Raw genomic sequence first — 21,825 nt, forward strand, 5'->3', positions numbered from 1 at the left:
TTGTGCCCTTGGACTTGGATGATGGAGAACTTGCTGGTGACTGTGTTTGGGGGCAAGAATGGGGGAGCTTAAGGCCTCAGTGTCACTCAGCTCCCCAGTGTAATCAAGAATCCCAGTGGCCCTGCCCTGGCAGTGGAGGCAAAGGGGTGAGAGGATGGGAGCAAAAGCCTTGCTCGGGGAGAGGTCGGTGCAAAGTAGCTTCTGAGCAGCCGGTCAGGTCACCGTGCGCGCAGGAGGCCTCGAGAAGCTGGCAGAAAGCGTCACGACTTCCCATGCTGACCCGGGGGCGGGGGGAGGGGTGAGAAGAGCGGGGCCTTCAGACCCTGCGGGAGTGGGGCTGGGAGGAAGCAAGCAGGCCAGCGCCGGCCCAGTCCACGGTCCCGAAGCTGGGTCTTGCCTCAGAAGAGCTGACGGCAACAAGGCCTGGGAGGGCCCCAGGGGCCCAGGGAGCAGGCCTTCCGGATGAATAGCACCCATAGGAACAGAAAACAAGACACGATTTAAGGCATTGTTTGTTTACAGTAAAAGAATGCGAGGGACCCTTAACACAGAAGGAATCCGGGCTCTCACTCTGACCTTCCTCGGTGGACCAGCCTATCGCTTAAGGTTAAAGCAGGGCCTCAAAGAGAATGAAGTGTGTGATGTCACGAGTCTTGTGCCAAAATGCATGTTTCTCGGAGAGTCCACGCTCGCTCGCTTGCACGCACACAGACACGGCACGCACACGCAGAGGACGCTTCGGGGTTGTACAAAATCTGAGGCAGCCCTGTGGGCGAGCGACCCGGCACACTGGAGCCAGTCCCCGCCTGTCCCTTCCCTCCAGCCCTCACGCGGGGGGACGCTGTCCACTCTTTTGTGCAGGAGAAAGCACTGGGGACCCAACGTGGGTGGATGCTCTCTGGTCGCAGCAGCAGCTGGTGGACGGATGAGGGCCCAGGGAGGGAGGACGGGTTGTACAGTCTGGGGACCCATCGCGGCCCCGTGAGGCGGTGCTGCAGAATGGGGGTCATGGGGGTGGCTGGGCATCGGCAGGCGGACCCCCGCACCGGTGGAGCCCTCTGGACTGTGAGGCCTCGGCCGTGTCCCCTTGAGTCCAGCTCTGAGTCTCCCAGCACCCCACCAAAGGCCTGTGCCCCGGACACGCGCTTCGCCACCAGTCCCAGGCCGGCTCCCAGAGGCCTCTGAAGTCACGCTAAGTCCTGCAGAGACTTATTCAAATGACATAAGGTTTGCAGGTACCTAGAAGAGAAAGCTCAGCCTCTTGTCAAAGTTCTGACCTTTCAGGAGGGGACGGGGGTGGTCCCTAAGGGAAGGGTTCAGGCCTCTCCCAGTCAGTCTGTGAATGAGTGGGTGGTGGGGGAAGGGGAGAGGGCACAGCAGTGGTACCAGCCACCACGTGTTACGGGGCTGCTGTATGCCAGGCAAGGCTCTGAGTACCGCATCTGTATTGTGTCCTGAGTCCTCACAACAACCCCAGGAGGCAGGTACTGGAATTATCCCCATTAAAAAGATGAGGAAACTGAGGCTTAGAGAGGTGAAGTACACAGCGGGTGAGTGACAGGGCTAAGACACCAGCGCCCACGCTCTCAACCTCTATCCTTGGGTTAAAGCACAAGTGATTTTGGAGAGGAGAGCTGACCAATCCTGCAGGATAAGCACATGCCTCTGGAGAGGCGAGGGGGTGGTTAGCGGGTGGCAGGAGTTGGCAAGTGGAAGCACAAGGAGAAGGGGGAAATTTGGGGATATCGGGAACCCCAAGGCTCCCCATGCTGTGTCCCCAGGCCCAGATCCCAGCTACCTTTACTGGGGGGACCACCAGCCCCAAGGTCAGGGTGTTTCTCCTTCCCCTCAAAGCTGCGGACACGCCCCCAGCCCCAGGCCTCCTCCCCCAGCACTGTCATGGGGTTCCAGGAAATTTGATGAGAAGCAATTGCATCAAAAACAAATCCATCTTGGTGGTAATTTGGTCAAAATGATGAATTGGAAACAATGCATCTCCTTGCACTGGGAGACAGTTATAAGAACGGTCACAGCAGCACTGTTCAGAATAGCCAAAAGCAGGAAATCATTCTTGGGATCACGGACAGAAGAACTGATAAAAAAAATTACAAGTAAATGAATGACAGCTATGCACACTGACATAGAGGAATCTTAGGAACATACTGTAGGAGAAAAGCAAGTCACAGAAGAAACTAGACAGTTATGGTTCTATTCTTCAAAAAAAAGTTTTAAAAAATGTACCCCAGACAATACATTAAGGAACCAAATACATGTGTTCACATTTTAAGGGAATGGAAACAAACAAATCAGGAGAGTGGTCATGGGGCACAGGTGAGCGGGAGGGAGACAGAATTAGGAAGGAGCCCTTGGGAGGGAGGTGTTCCGAGGACTGGGGAGGTCCTGCCTTTAGACTGGGTGGTGGGTACACGAGTGTTTGCTTTATTGCTGTGGTTTACACCTTACACATATGCTATCGATAAAGTTGAAGTGTATTGAGTGCTAGCACACACAATTTTAAGAAATGCAGTTCCACAAAAAAGAAAAGTCACCTTAGTCACTGAGATTTTCTACAGGAGTAGATGCATTTCTGTAATGCCCTCATCGGAGCCCCATGCCATCACATGCAGGCAGTGTGGCTTATTTCAATAATCCTCTGCTGTGGAATATTTAGTTTTGCCAATTTTTTCTTATTACATAAAGCAGAGGGTGGGAACATTTGTTTGAAAGTAAATTAGAAATAAAAAGGGAAAAAAGTAGAAAATATAGAAGACCGTCTCCCTTAGGTCTAAAACCTGGACAAAAATACTTAAACGTTGCCAAAGCTTGTCATGGTATACCATGTTTGCCAGACGTGAAATTCAGTCCATTTGTCTTTCTGACCAAACACCTCCTCTACCAAGTGGGTTTGACCCAGTTCCCTGCTACCTGCTGCGCAGCTGCTGCTACCCTCAGGCTGCCTCCACCCCCAGAGAGCCAGAGGACACTTGCTCAGAGCAACCGTCCCTGCTCCCGGCTGCCCCCCCACCAGGGCCACGACTGTCACCGTGGAGCAGACACCAAGGCCCTGCCTCTCTCTGCCCCCACCATCTGTGTGGCCCACCTCAGTCCTTGTCACTCCTCCAGGTCACCTGTGTGTGGCAGGTGAGCTCCAGTGCAATGTGCTCTCAGAGTGGCCCTCAGAGCTAAGGAGGGACCCCAGGCATGCACGGAGTGACCAGGGCAGGAGGTCAGGACGCTCTCCTCTCTTAACGTGACCTGAGGCAGCACCTTGTTCATCGCCTTGAGGTAACCTTCAACCAAAGACCCTGGTCTCCCCATCGTGGAGATGGGCAGTTACATTTGCTCAAGCACAAAATACAGTCTAGAGACCGCAGAGCTGTAGTTTCCTTGTACGTCATTTTAGACATTTTATGGGCACCGACACGCATATAATAAATATGCACGTGTATTTTAATACAAATGAGATTGCCCTTACGCGTGTTTTTACACTTTACTTTTTCACTTATGTCTTGGAGCCCCTTTCAGGTGATCACACACAGATCAGCGGGTACACAGTAGGGGTTTACTGAGGGTCGCCGAGTTTCCAGGTGCTTTTTTTTCTCTTTCTATTAAGGACAATGCTGCAGTGGACATTCTCACCCATACACCTGTGTGTGCATGTGTGCGCATACGCCCCAGACAAATTTCTAGCAAGTGAGTTGAGGGACTCGAATGCAATTTATTTTCAGTTTCCCTGTGGTGCCTCAAGTTTATCCCTTTATCAGTCTTGTCCTACTGTTTTAGTTTGTCCAGGACTTTCTGCTAATTTCGCCGTCTAGCTTCTTATCGTGTAGAATTTGATAAGCTTGTTACATGTGTCCTCATCGATGTTACAGATGAAAATCCTGAATAGGCCCAAACCGAGCACAGAATCATGGGACACACCACTAGAGACCTCCCTCTGCCTTATGAGAGCCGCTTTGAGGGGCCAGGAAGTCTGTGACTGTGCTGTGACCAGCACCACTGCAGCCCCTGCCCTCCCGGCCTCACACGCCTGCTGTGAACTCGGCACTACCTTCCTCCTCCTCGAAGCTGCCACCGTCTATTCCAGCCATGGTGCTCTCTCTCCAGACGGAGGAGAGGGACCCGGCTCCCCAGCCCCTCCTCCAGCTCATCCCTGGGGAACAGGTCGGGGAAGCTCAGTGCTCCTGGCCCCAGCAGCCCACCTGCTGTCCGGGCTGGTATGAGGGCTGAGCAGCCCCCCCTCTAGCAAGCCTGGACAGCAGAGGCTGTGCTTCCAGGCCTCTGGCTCGATGGCAGGAGGCTGAGCAAGCCAGGTCCCCGCCCCCCGCCTCCCCCCCAGGAAGCATGCGGTGGGAGATCTCCGGGCCGGCAAGTACAGACTCTGGTGTCAGGCAGACCGGGGTTAGATCTTACTCACCGTGGGGCCTTAAACAAGTGTCTGCCACTTTCTGAGCCTCAGTGTCCTCAGCATAAAACGGAGACAGTATGGGAACCTACCTCACAGGGATGTTGGGAGGATTCGGCCAATTCCTGCACGTAAAGCATTTCTCCTGAAGCCTGGTCCTGGGAGGGGCAGCAGTGGGGGGCGGGAGCAGAGCCTCAGGTAGGCATGGCGGACCAGAGGTCCTATTGGTTCAAGCATGCCAAAGGCCATACAGCCCCACTCACCAGCAGCACCATGGTTGCTTCTCAACAAATGAGCTATTATTATCGTTATTCCTAAGGGTTGTCGGGGGCAGGGAGGCCCTTTTGTCAGGCTGGAGTTTGCCCATGAATCAACTTTCGGGGGGTGACCTCAGTAGATGCTGTGGCCTGACCCTTGGGGCATATCCCACCTGCAACCTATCTCTGATGGATGTTTCTGTGGCGTTTCCTTTAGTAGGAAAGACACAGGGGCCAGATTCAAAGTTCTAGTCTGAAGCTGGGCTTAGTTCCAAGAGGGGCAGGGGGTGCCCTGTCTCATGGGAAAAGGCTGATCAAAAGAGGGCGTCTGGGAGCTTAGCTGATAGGCTCTGGGGGAAGGAGGGAGGTGTGTTTTCTAGGGACCCTTAGTCCCGAGGGTGGGAGAGGGTATTTTAGGTAACAAGCAGGACTTTGGTGACTTTACCTGAGGCCTGTTGCTTTTACATGCGTCATCCAAATGCTTGTGCCACAGTATTGCATGAAACCGGGAACCAGTCTGGAACTTGTAAACATTGCCTGATGGGTAGAAAACCACTGGTTAAGAGGAAGGTCACGTGGGAGGGTCTGCCTGTGACTGTGGCGTGAAGATAAACGTGGACCTGGGTAACTAAACTAGGGAAAGTCAGGAGCAGCCCAAGGCAAGCTCGGGGCGTGTAGAGGAGGAGGCTCCCGTGCTCCCCGCCTGTCTCTTTGGACCAGGGCTCTTAACCATTTTTCCAGCCATGGTGCCTTTGGCTCTGGTGAAGCCTGTGGACCCTTCTCAGAATTATGTTTCAAATGCATAAAATAAAATAGAAAGAAAATCAATAATACTGAAATACAGTTACCAAACTGCTAAAAAATAAATGAGTGATATCATTCTCTACGTGCTCATTTATTAATGCGCTAATGACAAGATCTGGGGGCAGGTCTGATACTGTACTGCAACTGCAAAGAGCTGAACAAAAATGCTATTCTAAGATATCTGCAATAATACGTGATGTGAAAATATCTGTGGTTTCTCTTGCAGATAAAATCACAGGTATTGTGAACATTCTAGTTAGTAGTTTAATACTTATAATTAAAGGAATTAGAGGTCATGGGAAACAGAGATGTGATCTTTTTGCCACCCAAGCTCACAGACCTTTTGCATTCTATCCATGGACCTTGGCCACCTGCTGCGTCATATTTCCCTCTGCTTGGGGACAGTGCTTTCCTCTGGGCTCAGCCCCGAGAATGGCCTGTGGACCCCATGACCATACAGTCTTTAAGTCAAGCTGGTATAGGTACAACATTTACTTCCTAAAGAAACCGCCTCTAATCTGGTCCCAGAGCCTCACGAAGAAACTCAAATGGTAACCAGCCTGAGGAAACACTATGACGTGTGCGTAGCCATACGTGGTTCAATCACTCAGAAGCAGAGCAGAGGACTTGGCTCTCTCCATTCCCTGGGCTCCTTGAGGCTCTCACTTCTTTAATTCCCAGCTAACAACATTCAAACCCTGACCCTCCACCAGCACCATCATCTGCATTACCTGGGAGTTTGTTAGAAATAGAGAATCTTGGTCTCTACTCCAGATCCACTGAATCCAAATCTGAATTTTTACAAGATCCCTGGGCAATCGTACGTACATGAACCCTGCATTAGAACATTCCTGTGAAGGTGTGAAGATGCTCAGGGTCTTTACAGCTCCAGTGAACTTGCCTAGCTAGGAGACCCAGGAAATCCGGGCTTTTGTCACGTGACGTAGGCCGCCAAGGAGGTTAGCATGGCCTATTCCGAACCTCAGTGCAGAACCTCTCCTTCTTCTCAGCATGCTCATGGGGGAAGAACAAAACCAGGAGGAACTGGGAGATGACTGGGCAAGTGGAAGTTGGAGCTTTTATAGAAGGGTTCTTCTCTGATTTGGCCTTGGATCAGGACACTGCCAGAGTCTCACGGCACAGGCAATGCCGGGGGGGCCTTGAAATCTCCCAACACCCAAGACTCCTCCAGCCGCATGGTCACTGCCTCATCCGCGCTATGTTATTCATTCCAGGACCCTGAGGCTAGAGTTCCAGGGGTGATGGGCCCCAGCAGCCATAGGTGAAAAGGATTCCGGCTGCCACGTGTCATGCACACTGCTCAGTGGACACGCCCACCACGATCTAAGCAGCTTTTGTGGACCAACGAGGGACCCTGTGAACATCAGAACCTAAAGCAAAAGGAAAGCAGCAGCCTCAGAAGTCCCTACTGTTTCGAAACGCACATGTAGCAGCAGAAGAAAGAGGGCAGAGAGAAGCTACAGGCTCCCAGCGCTGGCCTGCTGCCTACCTTTGTCGGGGTTATTCAGCTGGAAGATGTCCGGGTGCTCGGGGTCATCGGGCAGCTGCACCATCCAGCCCACGACGGAGACCTTTTTGCCAGGTGTGGATTTATACTGCAGAGGAACAACAGCACAGCCGTGAGGCCCACACCCTCCGCTCCCCAAGGAAGGCCGACCTGGGCCAGGCAAGGCTCCTTCCACTCCTGCCGCCTTGCCCACCTCCACCCACCCCGCTGCACTTCGCACCAAACAAAGTGGCAGCACAGAGAGGCCTTTGGTGGAACGTACGTGTTTTCTGTCTGTGCCCCTCAAGGACTTGGCTCCGTAGTACAGGAGGGTGGATCCTGAGAGGATGACCCAGTACCTGGTCCACGAGGACAGCTGCAGAGGCAGAGTGACAATGTCACAAGTGGAGGGGCAGAGTCCCCCACTGCCTGGCTAGAGACCCAGCTACATGGGTGGAAAGGGGGGGCCCTTCCTCCCGAGCGGTGCCAGCGCAGGCCTCATCTCGTCCCTGCCCGCCAGCCCTCAGTGCCACTCCTCCCAGGGCCTAGAGGAGGGAGACTCCTCAGTAGCTCATCAGCCCTAAGCCCTCCCTCTCCTTTACCCCAAGAGCCTTTCCTTTTCCCACCTTGTTTAGGGCAGTGCCAAGGCATAACTTCTATGTATTCAGGTGACCTGAACCCAAGAATGTCCTGGGGAAAAAGAGTTTCGAAACACGGACAAGCTAAACCATAACCTAGAAGAACCATAATGTCTGCAATGGGGCGCTCTGGCTGCAAGCGGATGGCAGCACTTTGAAAGCATTTATGGCCAGAAGAGGGGACGCCTGGCAGGGCCAAGCTGCAGGTGTGGCTTTTGTTCCTCTAGGCATGAAGCAGTCCGCTCTGCATCACGACCTACAAGGCTCCTCTTCACACTGGCGGGGGGCGGGGCGCGGGGTTGGTGGGGGAACTGCGTCACCTCAGATGGTGAAAGCACTGGCTTTCAGACCTTTTTGATGACACCCACAGGTGTGTACAACACATGTGCATATGTATGTTGAACTGAAAGAAGCTTCATGAAACAATATCCACTTTTACTATGTGTAAGAAACTCCGACATTTTCCAGTCTATTCTATCCTACTCAGAAATATGGGTCATGACCCCCTGGATTAACTTCATCGCTCACCAGCGGGCCAACCAGCATCGCTCTGGCCTCAGAATGACTGGAGCCTGGACCCGGTACAGTAGGGCAGCAAGCAGGTCTGTACAGCAGACCAGATATAGGGCCTCATGTCGCAGGACGCTTTGTGACACTCTGGGTCCAAGGGACAGATTGTGGCCCAGGGCTGGGATGAAGGCTCTTCTCCTCACCCAAGAACCACCAAGCACCCGAAGACAGGGGAGCTTCTAGAGCAGCACCTCGGCTAGGGGCCTGGCATCTTCACGGGGCGCCGGTAGGAGGGGGCATCGCCAGGTGGCTTTGTGGGCAGTGGACGGGGCAAGAGGCAGCCGGGGCAGGAGAGGAAGGCCAGAGCAGACACGGGCAGACGCTGCCTGGAGCTGCGGCTCACAGGCGGGCTTGCAGGCAGCTTGCCGTGGATGCTCCGTAGAACAAACAAAGAGGTCTTGGCAAGCGGCTGAGGGGTCACGGAGCCAGGGGCATCTGGGTTCAGCGCGTGGTGACCCGGTGGCTGGTGGGGGAGCCTGAGAGGCCTCCTGATTCCTTGTCCCTGTCCTTTCCACCACGCGTTTCATGATGCTGCCGAAGGGGGAGGGGATCTGCATCGGGATCCCACCCAGGCCGTGCTGCCCGTCTCGGGCACAGCACCCTCCCTGACTCCCAGGGTCTCCAGGCCTCCGCCTGCCCTCAAGGTAATCACACAGTCCCATTCACCGCCTGCTCAGTGTGTGCAGGGCCACACACGTGACAGTCCTGCCAAGTCCTCCAGGATGTAGGGACTATTTTATCCCAATTTACAGATGTGGAAACTGAGGCCCTGCCACTCAGTGGCACAACTGGACTGGAACCCCGGTTGGCCGGTCTCTGGAGCCCATGCCCTCCCTGCTGCCCATGCCGCCTCTAGACAGATGTGCCTCTGCACTCACCGCGGGCTTCCGTCCTTCCTTGAGCAGAGTTTTCCTTCGCAGAGGCCCCTCCATGGTGGGGACCGCTGCCGAGCTCCCCAGCGTACAGATGCACGGGCCGGTGGGGCTGCAGGGGAGACCACCAGTCAGACGTCGCCTTGGAGGAGCTGAGGTCAGACACCCTCTCACCCACTGGGGCCCACGGGTCCCCCACTGCCGGGTCCATAATGGCGCCACAGGACAAGGACTCAACAGTGCTGGGCAAGGCTAGGGAGGGGAGGGCCCCGAGGGCCTGGAAAACCTGAAGGACGGTGGCCTTGGGCTCACCCACAGCTGAGAACTTGCACCTCCCGCGTCCTTCTGAGTGCTGAGCGGCTCTAGGCTTGGTGCCCACGTTCCCTGTAATCCAGGCCCCCAGCAGCACCCGTGCCCTATCCTGGCTTCCTCTCCACCTGCGGAGCTTGGGGCCTGCGCGGCACCTCCTCCTTCCTGTGTTGGCAGGAGCAGCGAGGAAGTGGGAGTGGAGGGGATGGAGTAAAAAGGGGGGCAGCGGCCCCAAACCCCCATGCCCTGCGCCTTTGCGGCACGGCTCCTTCCCCCTTCTCTGCCATGGGGATTCGGGCGCCACCTACAGGTGAAGAGTCCAAGTGCAGCACAGCCCAGGCCGCTCGCCTAAGCATCCGCTTCAGCTCCCTGGAGAGGCACCTCCCGTAGACACCTCCCTCAACCCTGCATGAAAGCCGAGCAGCGCTCCCTCCGCATCCCAGTGGAAGGCATCACCACCCACTGGCTGAAGGAGCCAGAAACCTGGGGGTTCTCTCCTCTCGTCAGTTCACCCCCGAAACCTCAGCAATCCCAAGGACTCATTGATCCCATGCCCTAAATATGCCCATCTCAGCCACCCCACTCCCCCCAACTCAGGCCAGAACTTGGTCATCCTTTGAACGACTGCCCAATACTCTCGCCTCACCTCCCTGTGTCCACGCTTGCCTTCCTCCCACGCGCCCTGCACACCGTGGCCAGCATGACCTGGCTCTGCCAATACCCTGCCCCCACCCCCAGGCAACCCCTCCAGTGCCTTTGAGACCACCATCCTCTCCCCCTGCTGGACGTGGCTCTGGCCCACCTCTCTGGCCTCACCTGCCACCCTCTCCCCCGCTCATTTCTTACAACGAGGACTTTCCTTCACTCCCCAAATCACCCAGCTCTTCCTGCCTCACGGCCCCACGGGCTGTCCCTTGGGCTGCAGGTACTCTTCTTCCCCCTACACCTCTCTTCACTTCACTTGGCTGACTCCTATCACTCTTCCAGTCTTTTCTCCAGGGAGGCCTCCTCTCTGGCCCATCGGCACCCGTGATTTTCTGTTCCGTTTCTGCTTTCCTGAAGCAGCAGCCCTACAGGCTGAGGCAGAGGCTGAGTCCGTCTCGTCGGCAGCATCAAGCACAGTGCTTGGCACCCAGCAAGCACCATAGAGCTACTTGTTGAATAAATGATCACATGAATAAATGAATACCTGTAGACGCAGCTCCGGGTTCTGGGAGAATTCCGAACTGGAACCCGCCAGTTGGGCCCCAGCGTGGCATAGAGACGTCCCCTGCTTCAGAGGAAAAGGGTTGAGTTTTAGCAACAGCCTGGAAAGACCACTCCTGAAGGAGGCGAGGGCATCACAGACTATGTGGTCATCAGCTCAGGAAGCCTCAGCCCCAACTCTTCCCCCAGCCTCCTCAGTCACACTGCAAGCACATCTGGGGCACAGCTGGAGCTGCTAGGTTAGTGAACACAACACCCCTGGAGCCTCCAACAGGGCGAGTCCCCAAGTCTCCAGGTAAGTGTTTCCTTAACCTTTTAACTGAATGTTCACCTTTCTTCCAGTGTCAAGGGGATGACTAAAATCCAGGCACACCCCTTATCCCAATGTGAGGTTGAGAGAAAATGCTGTGTAGCCCAAATATTCCATGGTCAATCCAATTAAAAGCGCACAGACACGGAATTGTGGGCTGTCTTGCGTGTTGGCCCAGGGTGGGGGTGGGGTGGGGCATGTGAAGCATCATTATTCACCCGGGCACTACTGAATTCCTCCGTTTGCTACGTCTTCTCCATCGGACAGTCTCTTTGCTGGCCCCAGATGGTTCCCTGCAAACCTGCTCTGTGACCTGCTGCAGACTCCAAGAACTGGTGCTCCAGGACCTCTCCGTGGGCTGCCCATCAGGCCGCTCTCTCACCTGTAGTTCCCCAGCAGTGAGCCTTTCCAGGGGAAGACGTAGCTTCCAGGGTAGGTGGGGATCTTAACCTATGTGGGGGAAGGCTTCCGTCTTCCTCTCCTCTCTTTATCCTTTTCCTCTCTTGGCAGAATGACTTCCTGTGTCTACTTGATCCTCCACCTTCTCCCCACCCCTGCAGCATGGTCTGTCCCTGGGCTATAGCTTTCCATTGGCCAAACAATGATGCAACCCAATTTATAAAGCCAGACAAGGTCCAGACGTCCTTTTCAAGTGTTCCCTCTGTTGTCCACTGCCAGTCCAGGTTGCCCCATGTTCCCCCGTGGCACTGGACACCTGGGAGGTGGTGTGGGGTCATCGTCATTCACGGCAGCTGGTGCATCGCGCCGTCACCGAGCTCAGGTTCCTCCGAGAGGGGGCTGCGCTGCTCTCTGCCCCTCCATCCTCCACTCAAGAAGGAACTGTTCTTGATGACCATCTTGGGTTTGCTGTCCCGAAGCCCACGTTCAGGGCTGGTGGGAGTCTGATGGTCCTCCAGGTCGACTGCCCCGGGACCCTGTCCCTTTCGTCCATCAGCCACTCCTCTTTAGGTGACAAAGAGCTGGAGCATGTGCTTGGTCCCCCAAGTCCTCGAACGTAATGGGTCTCAGCCCATTCCCCACCCAACCCTCGTGACAGATGATGGTCACAGGCCCACCCCACCCGCACCACGAGCCGTGGCTCAGAGGTCCCGACACGCTCAACTCCCAGCCTACAGGCCACACTGACTCCTCCCTCTCTTCACGGCTGGGCATGACACCACAGCACGTCACATCCCCGTGCTTGAGCAGGCTGTGCAGAGCGCCAACAGCCTGCCTCCAGGGACGCTCCCCCCCCACCCCCGCCCAGCTGTAACCGGGATCGCTTATGAGTCAGGGCAGGGTCTGACAGTGAGCATCTCTGTGCCCGGAGGACGTCTCCTCATTTGATCTGGATTCCCGCTCTGAGCCGCCGTCTGTTTGGAGTTGGCAGAGCTGGATCCTCCGGCCCCTTCTTCTCCACCTTTCTTCTCACGAGTCTTTGTTCCTGGTACCCCAGGACACTGTGTGATGACAGTGGACTGTTCCACAGACGGGGCGATGTGGTTGGTGCTGCTACCGTCTCTCCATCATTCTCTCCGCTTCTTTGAGACACTCCGTGGCTGCACACTTAACAGACGTTTGGCAGGACTGACGTTTGTTGACAGAGAGCTTTAAGTCAGCGTCTTCCAACCAGTCTAGGCTTTTAAGCAGTCTTTCCTCACGCTCTTCCTAAAGGAGTGAGGTGCTCCCAAGGGCAGCGGACTGCTGGGGGGAGCGCAGGGACGCCGGGGGTCACAGGGCGGCTCACGGGAGAGTCACTAGTTAATGACCGCTCCTATGTGTCAGGCCATTGACTATCTCATGGGAGCTTTGTTTCAGCACCATCATCCTCCCCAGAATGGGGAACTGAGGCTCAGGGATGTGAAGACACTTAACCGAGGCATGAGCCAAGTAAGTCAGGATTTGAACCCACAGTTTTCAGGGTGGGAGAGAGGTTGAGTTGTCGCATGGGGAGGAGTCCGCCATGGGGACAGGGTCCTCATTTGGAGCCAGCACCATGTGGGCGGCTTCCTGGCGTTCCGCTCTCAGAGGCACCCCTACTCACAGGTTCCTGCTGCAGCTCACACTGGGCGGGCTTTGTCAGTGTCTGAGGCTGGATGGCCACAGATTTGTAGAGCCTGGATCTCCTGGGCTGGGGCCACCTCCCAGGTCCCTGGTCCCTTGACTCCCCCGATGGAGTCTTCTCCTGGTGGTTCTGGCTGCCTGACATTTAAGAGCAGCTGTCATTTATCCCCGCTCGTCAGGAGGTGGCTAAGTGCTTCCACACACCGTTCCTCCCAGCTCTGTGAGGGGCGCTGTTCTCACCCTGTCTTAGACGAGGAAACTGGGGCTCAAGGAGGTGAAGCCACTTCACCAATGGGTGAAGCCACCCATTGGCCTGTCACTAGGGATGGAGACACAAGTGCTCACATAGGGAGGATGTCTTTTCCACATGAGCCAAGGGCCTGCATCAGTCAAACTACTCCAGGTAGGGGAGGTCAGAGCCTGCTCCACCTGGAGCCTGGGGAGTAACGCTGGCTTTGAAGTGCAGTGTAATGGTGACTTTTCCCCAAGGCCAGCTTTTAGGAGACTATAGGCAGGGTGGTGGCCAGCCTTCCCTCCCAAGGCAAGCACTGCAGGGCTGGAGGAGGGCTGTGACAGGTGGGGCGGCTCTGGCTGGGCCCAGGCGGGCTAGCATCAGCACAGAGGAGACAGGATCTTCAGCCACTGGAACCACTTCCAGTGCTTTGAGAAGATTTGTTATTTGAATGTTCACGGCCAGAAAATGCAAAATGAGTGGGCAGTGGTATCTGGTGAACTCCAGAAATAAAGGCATTTCTCCAACCGACGGGGGCTCCCAACTCCAGAACCACAGACACCTTTCCCAGCAACATACTGGGAACAAGTGGCTGAACAGAATGTATCCCAGGAGAGCCATTCTACTGCTCCCTCTCAGGGACAGATCTTAAGGAGGATCTGGGGGAAGAGGGCTGCAGCAGGCCACTCACCTCATGGGGAGTCTGGTCTGGGGAAGCTGTGGGCTGGCAACCAAGTAGAACGCCTCAGTCCCAAAGCGAGTTCAAGAAGAAGAAGATGATGATGATGATGGGGATGATAAAGATGACGATGACGGGGATAGGGTGGTGACGATGAGGAGGATCAGATGATGGGATGATGGTGATGGCGGGGAGGATGGGTACCAGGCAATGTGCTAAGCAGTACTCGTTCACTATCCTATTTAATCACACAATACTGTGGGGCAGGCACTGTTCTTATCCCCATGTTATAGACAAGGAGTCTGAGGCTTAGAGAGGTGGAGTAACTTGCCCAAGATCACAACACAGGGAAGAGGAAGATGGTTGGTGCCATTGAGGTGGAAGCAGCCAGGGTCCTGCTTAGGCCAACAGCATCATGAGAATTCAGACTGGCTGAGGCAGGTCTGAAAGGCATCTTCTCCTCAGTAGTTTTCTAGGTACACATTAGGTGGTAGGTATCTTGGGGGTTAAATATCAGAAAGCCCTGAGTCGCTGTTGCTGGTCCAGGAGTGGGGAGCAAGGAGAAGTCTTGGATAATAATTACATTGAGGCCTCAGTAATCTTGTCTTAGCAGAAGTACCAGTCCCCCACCATTCTTCTATCTCAAGTGCACAGAGCCCCTGGTAGGAGTGTACCTGTGGAAGGGTTCAAGTGATGCTGTTCATCAACAGTGTCCACCTGTACCAGCAAACCCTTGCTGGGAAGCCGTCCCATTGGACCAGGTCTTGGTCCTTGCCGCTACCTAATGACTTACCCTCATCTGCAGGCAGGAAGCTGCCACCCTAAGTTCTGCTGGGCCTGGGATGTCCCTTCCTGCAGTACTTGTTAAAGGACTTCTGCTGCCTGGGAATCACATTTTTCTCTGGGTAGCGTCCCTGATCCACTGAGTGGGTCCCTAGGAGCTATATCTGCACTGCATGCTTAGCTGAGGGGACAGAACCACCCTTGATCCAAGCCAGGTCAATCAGGTTTTCTCTCTTGGCAATTAAGAACCAGATTTGAGAGGCTGACAGTCCGGCTCTGTGGCTCGCTGAAGCTATAACACGTAAACTTGGGAGCTATGAGGCATCAAGCTTCCCCAGTGTGAGCTGAGAGGTCTAGAAATCTGGGCTGCAGAAGGAGAGGAGAGCATAGCAGGTATGCATAGAGAAGGGTCAACACCAGATGGAAGGAGGGTCCTGTCCACCTTCTAGGACCTGACTCTGAGAGGTTGTAGGTGCTGGACAGAGAGGTTGTGGGCAGAGATTTCTCAGCTACCTGTGAAGCCACAGCAGCTAGCAGACAGGGCCCAGCCCTTGTCTGTCAGGGTCCAAGCACAGGATCAAGCAAAAGGCCAGGGACTGTTGCCCGCTCTTCTCTCCCAGAGGGGCCTGAGCTCCTGGGTGGAGCCTAACTCCCCAGACATCAGTGTCTGATGCTGACAACAGGGCAAGGGGTGTCATCTCTGGGGGATCCAAAATCAGAAGCTTGGCACATCACCCACCTGGGCTGCCACCCAAGGCAGAGCAGCAGAACGGAGCAGCACGATGGACCCGGGGAACCAGACTGAGGGTAGGAAGGGGAGGGCCACCAGCCGGGGGGGTTCCTGGGCCTCAGCCACAGGGGACGGGGTGGGGCAGTGAGGCCTCTGTGAGGGTCACCCTGAGAACAGCCACCCTCATGGCTGCACTTCAGTTGAAGTGGACCCCTTGCCTCCAGGATCGCCCCCAGAACTTCGCCTCCCTCTCCTAACATGCCGCAGAGTTTGGGGCCCAAGAGGCACCCTTGAACCCTGGCAATCCCAAGGCATCTACCAGAGTCCTCTGACCTTCTCCAGGAGGAAAAGGAGTGTTTTAAAGACTCTGACTTGTGGGTAGCAGGCCTGGGGCTCTGCTGCCATGACTCCACTTTCCTGGGGTCTTCCTAAGGATGCTAGAAGATTTCATAGGCTAAAGACAGCACAGTGCGGAAACTGTGTCACCCAACCTCCTCTACACCCCAGAGCACCTACAGGCCAACTGTCGACAGCACCCTCTTAAAGGGGCCTTCCCCGCAATTCAGAGTCACCCTGGAGGCCAGCAGGGCTGGCAGACACTTGCCTGCACTGTAGCCCATCCACCCCATGACGACTGAACTGCCATGTGGGAAATTTTCTCTTCGTCCCAACCAGCCTTAGACTCCGGGATGTCTTGCTTGCTGGCGAGAAGTTCCTACTGAGCGAAATTCATACACATCCCAAAGTAGGTTCCCCGCCAGGAGCAACTGCACCTATGTGTCCAGTACTTCCTGTGAGCATCCTCCCTGTAGAGCTGGGGAACCTGAGGCTCGGAGAGCTTGAGAGACATGCCAAGGTCCTTGAGAGAGTAGGCGGCCCTGACCTCAGCCCTGGCCACCCCTCCACCCTACAACGCTGCTGACAGTGTCCAGAGGTCACGACGACCTCTCTCTGCAGAGGCACATTCAGAACTTCAGAGACCAGGGCTCATCACGGAGCCCACCCCTCCTGCAAAGACTCAGGGACACGCAGCTTCCCTGGGCCACCTCTCCCCTCCTTGGACATGACTCAGGCCTCGCAGCCTCCTCAGGTCCCAGGACCCCCCTTGAGGGCCCACTGTGGTCCTCTTCACCCAATGTCCTCGGCTTTTGCTGAACCATTGCCTCTACCAGAAGCCACCCACGAACCCCCAGTCTGACTCGGGTCCCCCTGCTGGGCTTTCCCGTCTCGTCCTCTTCATGACCCCCTGTGCACCTGGCATCGTGGATTGAATCTCTGTCTCCCACCTGGTCCGTCCGTGAGCTGTGACCGGCCCCCTGATGCAGCTCGACCTCCCCAGGAAGGAGGGTGAACAGCTCTGCTTCTGAGGAGGCTGGTGCATTTTCCTCTCCTGCTCCCTTACCCTCTCCCACCAGAGGGGCTTCCTCCAAGGACCCCTCTGCCTCCTAGTCTCTCCGCCACCCATAGTTTGGCTTGTCTGTCACATGAGAAGGCCATTCTGCACAGCCTGGCAACGTCAGACTAGAGCAGAAGGATGGCTGAGTATTTCAGAATGAACTTTGTGACGTGCTTTCATATTTCACCCCTTAAAAAGTGACCAGGAAACATTTCTGATTACACCCTCTTTTAGAAAGTTAAATGTTGTCTTTTTCCTGGGTGAAAAAGAAACATTTACCCATTGTAGAAAATTTGGAGAATACAGAAAAAGAAAATAAAGAAAGTCTCTCCGTAACTCTACAAGCAGAGACAACCAAGAGGAATGATATTATGTACCTTCATACACACACACATATGTGTTCATCCCCATCACCCACTTCGCTCTCTGTAAAAACCTCATTTAAAATGTTTAACTCCTAGGCTGAGGTTCTTGTTCTCACTTCAGTGCCAGCGCAGGCGTAAAGAAGCAGCTGTTACCTCTTACCGACAGGCCCGACTAACGCTCCCCGCTCCCCGTGCCATTTCTGAGGAGGCTGAGGTTTGCTGAGGCCAGCCTGGTGCAGTGTCCACAGTTCCCACATTCCACTTCATCCAGGATGCACTGAAAATGCCTTTCCGGGGCCACCTCCCTGCCTCCCTGGGAAAGCAGATGTGACACAGGGCTCTCCTGCCTTCGTCCCACTCCCAGGACCAGGTGAGAAAACACCAGGTCAGGGATGTGAGGGGTGTCCCACCCTTGCCCCCTCCCCAGGACCCTGACCCAGGACCACCACTCTGTCCTCATTCTGGGCTCTGAAGACAGGGAGGGTCTTTGGGGGCCACCTGGGGGCTGAGAAATGACCAGCACTGCCCAGGGTCTGGCCGCCTCAGGGCTCCCATCTCTTCCCGTCCCTCCTCAGCCCACGGGCCCTGTGACCTGCTGAGGCAGAGCTGGATTAGGGACAGGAGGGTGAGAGCAGGGGCAGAAGGCCCAGCAGGAACAGTGGCTGGCTGCAGTCACTCCGCCAGGGCAGCCGGGCGGGTCCCGGGATGCTGGGGGCTCCAAAGCGGGTGCTCTTTAAGGCTGGCCACTTCAGGAACCACTGGGCACAGCCTGAGCTCCGGCTGCCACCCAAGGACACCTGGGGGCCACAGGGCTGAAACGTCAGGGGAGTGAATCAGGGAAGGCAAACTTGCAAGATGGGCCACACGATCCCACCCTTGGCCAGACAACGAGAACCGTCCTACCTGCCTGTTCACAGCAGCACAAAGGCTGACTATGATGTGCCCTGAGACCAACAGAGGGGTGTGTGCTGGCGGCTGGGTCACTGGCCTGGGCCTCCCGGCCCTGCGTGCTGGTATCTGGCTCCATGTCTCTTCCTGGCCAAGGCCAAGCTTGTCACCAGGGCTGGGGGGCTGGGGGGCAAGTCAGTTGAAGGTTGTGGCCTGTAAGCTTCAGGGCTGTGGGGCAAGGTGCTGCCCCCCTCTCCCAGCCTGGCCTCTGGGGACTGGAACAGACAGGACCTCTTCCTCTGTGGGGACTGGCCCAGCCCTCTCCTGCACCCTTGTCTCTGGTTGTGACGCCACCGTCCACCGATGCACGTGTAAAAATGCAGGGAGAGCGGGTTCTTACAGCGTTTGCTGGGAACAGCGGGCAGGGGGTCTGGGAGGGGAGGTTCCTTGGGGGCAGCCGCTGGTCTCTGGGGCCAGGAAGAGTGAGGCCCGGCTCCCGGGGAAGAGGGAATCTGTTCCCCTTCAGTGAGCAGGGGCAACATGGCATGGGGGAGGCCGGCGTGGACGGAGATCCCGTGGGCCAGGGCTCTGGGCGGGCGGAGGTTAGGAATAAGGAGGCCCAGGCAGCAACAGGAACTGTGGTCACTGAACTGTGAGAGAAACGAGTAACATTTTACAAAGATGTTAAAGCGTGTGAGATAAATCCCCTCCAAGTCTCCCATGGGGTCTTCAGGAAAGTCTAGAACGCTCACATGCTTTTGAGGGAGTGGACTCTTTCTGGGGGACATGAGAAGAGGCCAGTGCAGGATGGAAATGGAGACTGGAGGCTGGGCCGCGGGAGCTGGAGGCCGAGGGGCAGCTGGCGTCTGGACCGTCAGGACCGCCCTGGGTCTCGGAAGGTGCCAGAGGGGACATCCTAGCCCCGCCGGCATCCTCCAAAGCAGGTGGTCTCCTGTTCCCCTCCGCAAGAAGGGGCCGGACTGGGAGCTGGGTCCCGAGGAGGTGAGGGACAGGCCATTCTCCTGGAGGCGGGGCTGGACACCTGCACAGGCCAGCTGTCTGTGAGACTGGCGCTTGCCAGAAAGCCCACCCAGAGTCCTGTTAGAGACATTCAGATGGAGAGCGGGTCTAATGCTAGATCCTAAGTGAAAGAGACAGAAGAGACACGCTACAGCGTTTGGTGTTCCCCCTGAGTGGAGCACAGCACCGTCTCCCCGAGCGGGAGTTCTCTCACCACCTTCCTTCCTGGCAGCTCTGATCTCAGTCGCGGGTGGTTAGTAGGAACCGTATCTGCCACCTTCAGTGACTGGCAATGTGTCTGGCAGGGAGCAACGCTTAATAAACAGCTTTGAATGAATGAGTGAACGAGTGAACGAAGGAACGAACGAGTGAACACGAGGAATGGATGAGTGAACGAAGGAACGAACGAGCCGTGAGCAGGTCCAGGTGTGGATACTATTCAGGATCCACGTCCTCTCGTTGGCCCGTGGTTGGGGAGGTGCTGGATTGCCCGTAAGCCCCCTTCCTCAGGGCTGCCCCAGGAGTCCCCTGACCAGTGCTGAGAAAAGTCAAACTTCTGCTCATCAGATCCGGAGTCTGCCCTGTGCCTGTTTGGCTCTCACCCCTCCCTGGGGCAGGCAGGGAGAGGGCAGTGGGGCCCGTTTGCCTGTGCTCCCCAAATCAGAGCAAACATCCCTCCAGGAGGCCTGCGGCGGGACAGAGGGAGGAGCTCCGAGGGCTCAGGGCGTCGTCCCTCCCCCTCTTTAGCCCCCTACCTAGGGTTTCACGAGGACAGATGGACTGGCTGGCCGACGTGGGGCCAGTCCCTGCAGTGTCGCAGCGGCTCTGGACGAGGCATGGTGGTGACGAAGTGGGCCCCATGATCGGGGGAGGTGGACGTGGGTCAGCTCTGCCCACCAGGGGCGGGTGAGGCAGGACCGCCACGTCACCTCTCCACGCCTTGCTGTCCACAGGCACGAAACGGACATTTTACGAGTAACCACCACGTACCTAGGTCTGAGGATTGGGAGAGGCCAAGACAGTGCCTGGTACACAGGGAGTGCTCAGCAAAGATCACTTACTCCACATGACAGCACTCTGCCCTGCAGGGACGGCCGGATTCACCCCTCCTCTGGTCATTTATGATTGCGGAGGCTGAGGAGACAGGCGGCTTCAACACCAGAGGAGGAGTGTGTGTATATGTGAGAGGCATGTATGCCTGCACTGTGAATGTACACCCAAATCTGTGTGAGCGTACGTGAGTGTGCATGTGCATGTGTGTACATACACACGTACGCAGAGGGTGTAGCGTGTGTGCGTGTGTGTCCGTGTGAGTGTGTGTGTGCCTGTGCACACAGGCTAGTGGAAGGGCTACTCTGAGGGACGGTGCAGACCTGCCTCTGCATCACTGGGTCTCCCTGGCTCCCCTCAGAACTTAAGTCGCCATGATGCCCTTCACCTTCGGCGGCGCCTAGGCTGTGGGAGCTCCCCGTGCAGAGTCCCTGTCTTCCCAGAGCCCACCTGGTGCCTGGCGCAGAGGAAGCGGCAGCAAGTGGAGTAGGCGCAAGGGGTGAATCCCCGGGGCAGACAGGCGGGCTGCAGGGAGCCCAACCCCGGGCCAGGGTCCCCTTCGTTCACCAGTGCCCAGCATGGCAGGTGTCGGCCCAAAGGCCCGAGGCCACGGGGGTGCAGCGCACTCAGACCCCACCAGGCGGAGCCACAAGCCCGTCTCCAGACGAGGCCCGTTCTCAGGCGTCTGGTTTCCAGAACCCTCATTTCAGACCAAATCTGCACCCAGGTCTCCTCGGGCGCTGGCCTCAGACTCCCGGGCCAGCTCTGGGCCAGGTGATACGCGGGGCTGCCCGAGCAGGGGCTGGGACGCCCGTCCCATGCCCATCCTGCCCAGCGGCCTTCCTGCCTCGGCAGCCCCGCCCGTGGGCTGCACACGCTGCCCTGTGGGAGCCACAGGGCAGCCTCACCAGGCTGGGCCGCCGGTGAGGTCGGGGGGGCTGGTCTCCAGCTCCCCGGGCCCTGAGCGACCCCCCTGGGAAGGAGGCCGAGCAGAGGCCACACTCACCTTGCCAGCCCTGAAGACATCTCTTCACTAAACTCTGAGCTCTCACTACTGCCTGCAAGAGGAACACAGATGGGTGAGTGCGGCGGCCTCGCAGAGGAGGGGCCACCCGGAGCGGCCCGTTCTCCTGGGTCACTGGGCCCGGGCCCCGAGCTGCACAGACGTGCCGGAGGCACAGCTTCCTGACCCCGTGGCTGTCAGCGTGGCTCGGCTTCTGCTTTGCTGCTGCTATTTCTGACTCTCGGCCCATCCCGTCCCGCTGTTTCCTGCCCCTGAGGGTGGGTCCTCCACTCCCTTTCCTGCCCCTGAGGGCTGCAGCTGCCTGCCCACCAGTCCTCTGGGGTCTGGGCCCTTAGGCCTCTGTCTTGGCCTGGCCTGGCTTCACCACCGCCTCCCTTCTGGCCCAAGTAAAACCAGTGTCAAACAGGCCTCACCTGGTGAAGACAGGGGCCAAACGAGCACACTTCTTCCTCCGAAGGTCAGGGCTCGACTAGACGCTGGTCAGGGAGCAGCTGCATAGCAGCAGACAGAGGCCCCGACGGAGCACCCTTCAGATCCTGGGCAGTGCGCACACAGCGGGGCCCAGCCCTCCCCCAGGCCTGCCCTGTGGCCGACTTGGACTCTCCAAGGCCCGGCTTCAGCCACAAGGACAGCAGACAGATTTTCTCGGAGGGGCCTGGGTTCCACACTCTTTGCCTGGGCTGCCTGCTGACACCACAGCTGGGCAGTGGGAG

General features: G+C 56.7%; 1 protein-coding gene across 1 annotated transcript in view; it reads right to left on the minus strand.

Annotated features, from left to right (window-relative positions):
• Nucleotides 1-1,209: 1,209 nt before the first annotated feature.
• The window catches only part of RALGPS1 (Ral GEF with PH domain and SH3 binding motif 1), a gene marked incomplete at its 3' end in the record, with an annotated part of 264,029 nt that continues 243,413 nt past the window's right edge, over nucleotides 1,210-21,825 (minus strand). Inside the window, exons 14-21 of the mRNA XM_082842036.1 lie at nucleotides 21,095-21,146; nucleotides 10,555-10,638; nucleotides 9,063-9,168; nucleotides 7,260-7,352; nucleotides 6,980-7,085; nucleotides 5,111-5,202; nucleotides 4,501-4,533; nucleotides 1,210-1,239 (exon numbers count right to left, since the gene is read on the minus strand). Of these exons, the coding sequence (XP_082698162.1) occupies nucleotides 1,210-1,239; nucleotides 4,501-4,533; nucleotides 5,111-5,202; nucleotides 6,980-7,085; nucleotides 7,260-7,352; nucleotides 9,063-9,168; nucleotides 10,555-10,638; nucleotides 21,095-21,146 (596 nt within the window). The remainder of the gene's footprint in view (nucleotides 1,240-4,500; nucleotides 4,534-5,110; nucleotides 5,203-6,979; nucleotides 7,086-7,259; nucleotides 7,353-9,062; nucleotides 9,169-10,554; nucleotides 10,639-21,094; nucleotides 21,147-21,825) is intronic.

This window comes from Leucopleurus acutus, assembly GCF_964270905.1.
Source record: "Leucopleurus acutus genome assembly, chromosome: 7".
Lineage (NCBI taxonomy): Eukaryota > Metazoa > Chordata > Mammalia > Artiodactyla > Delphinidae > Leucopleurus > Leucopleurus acutus.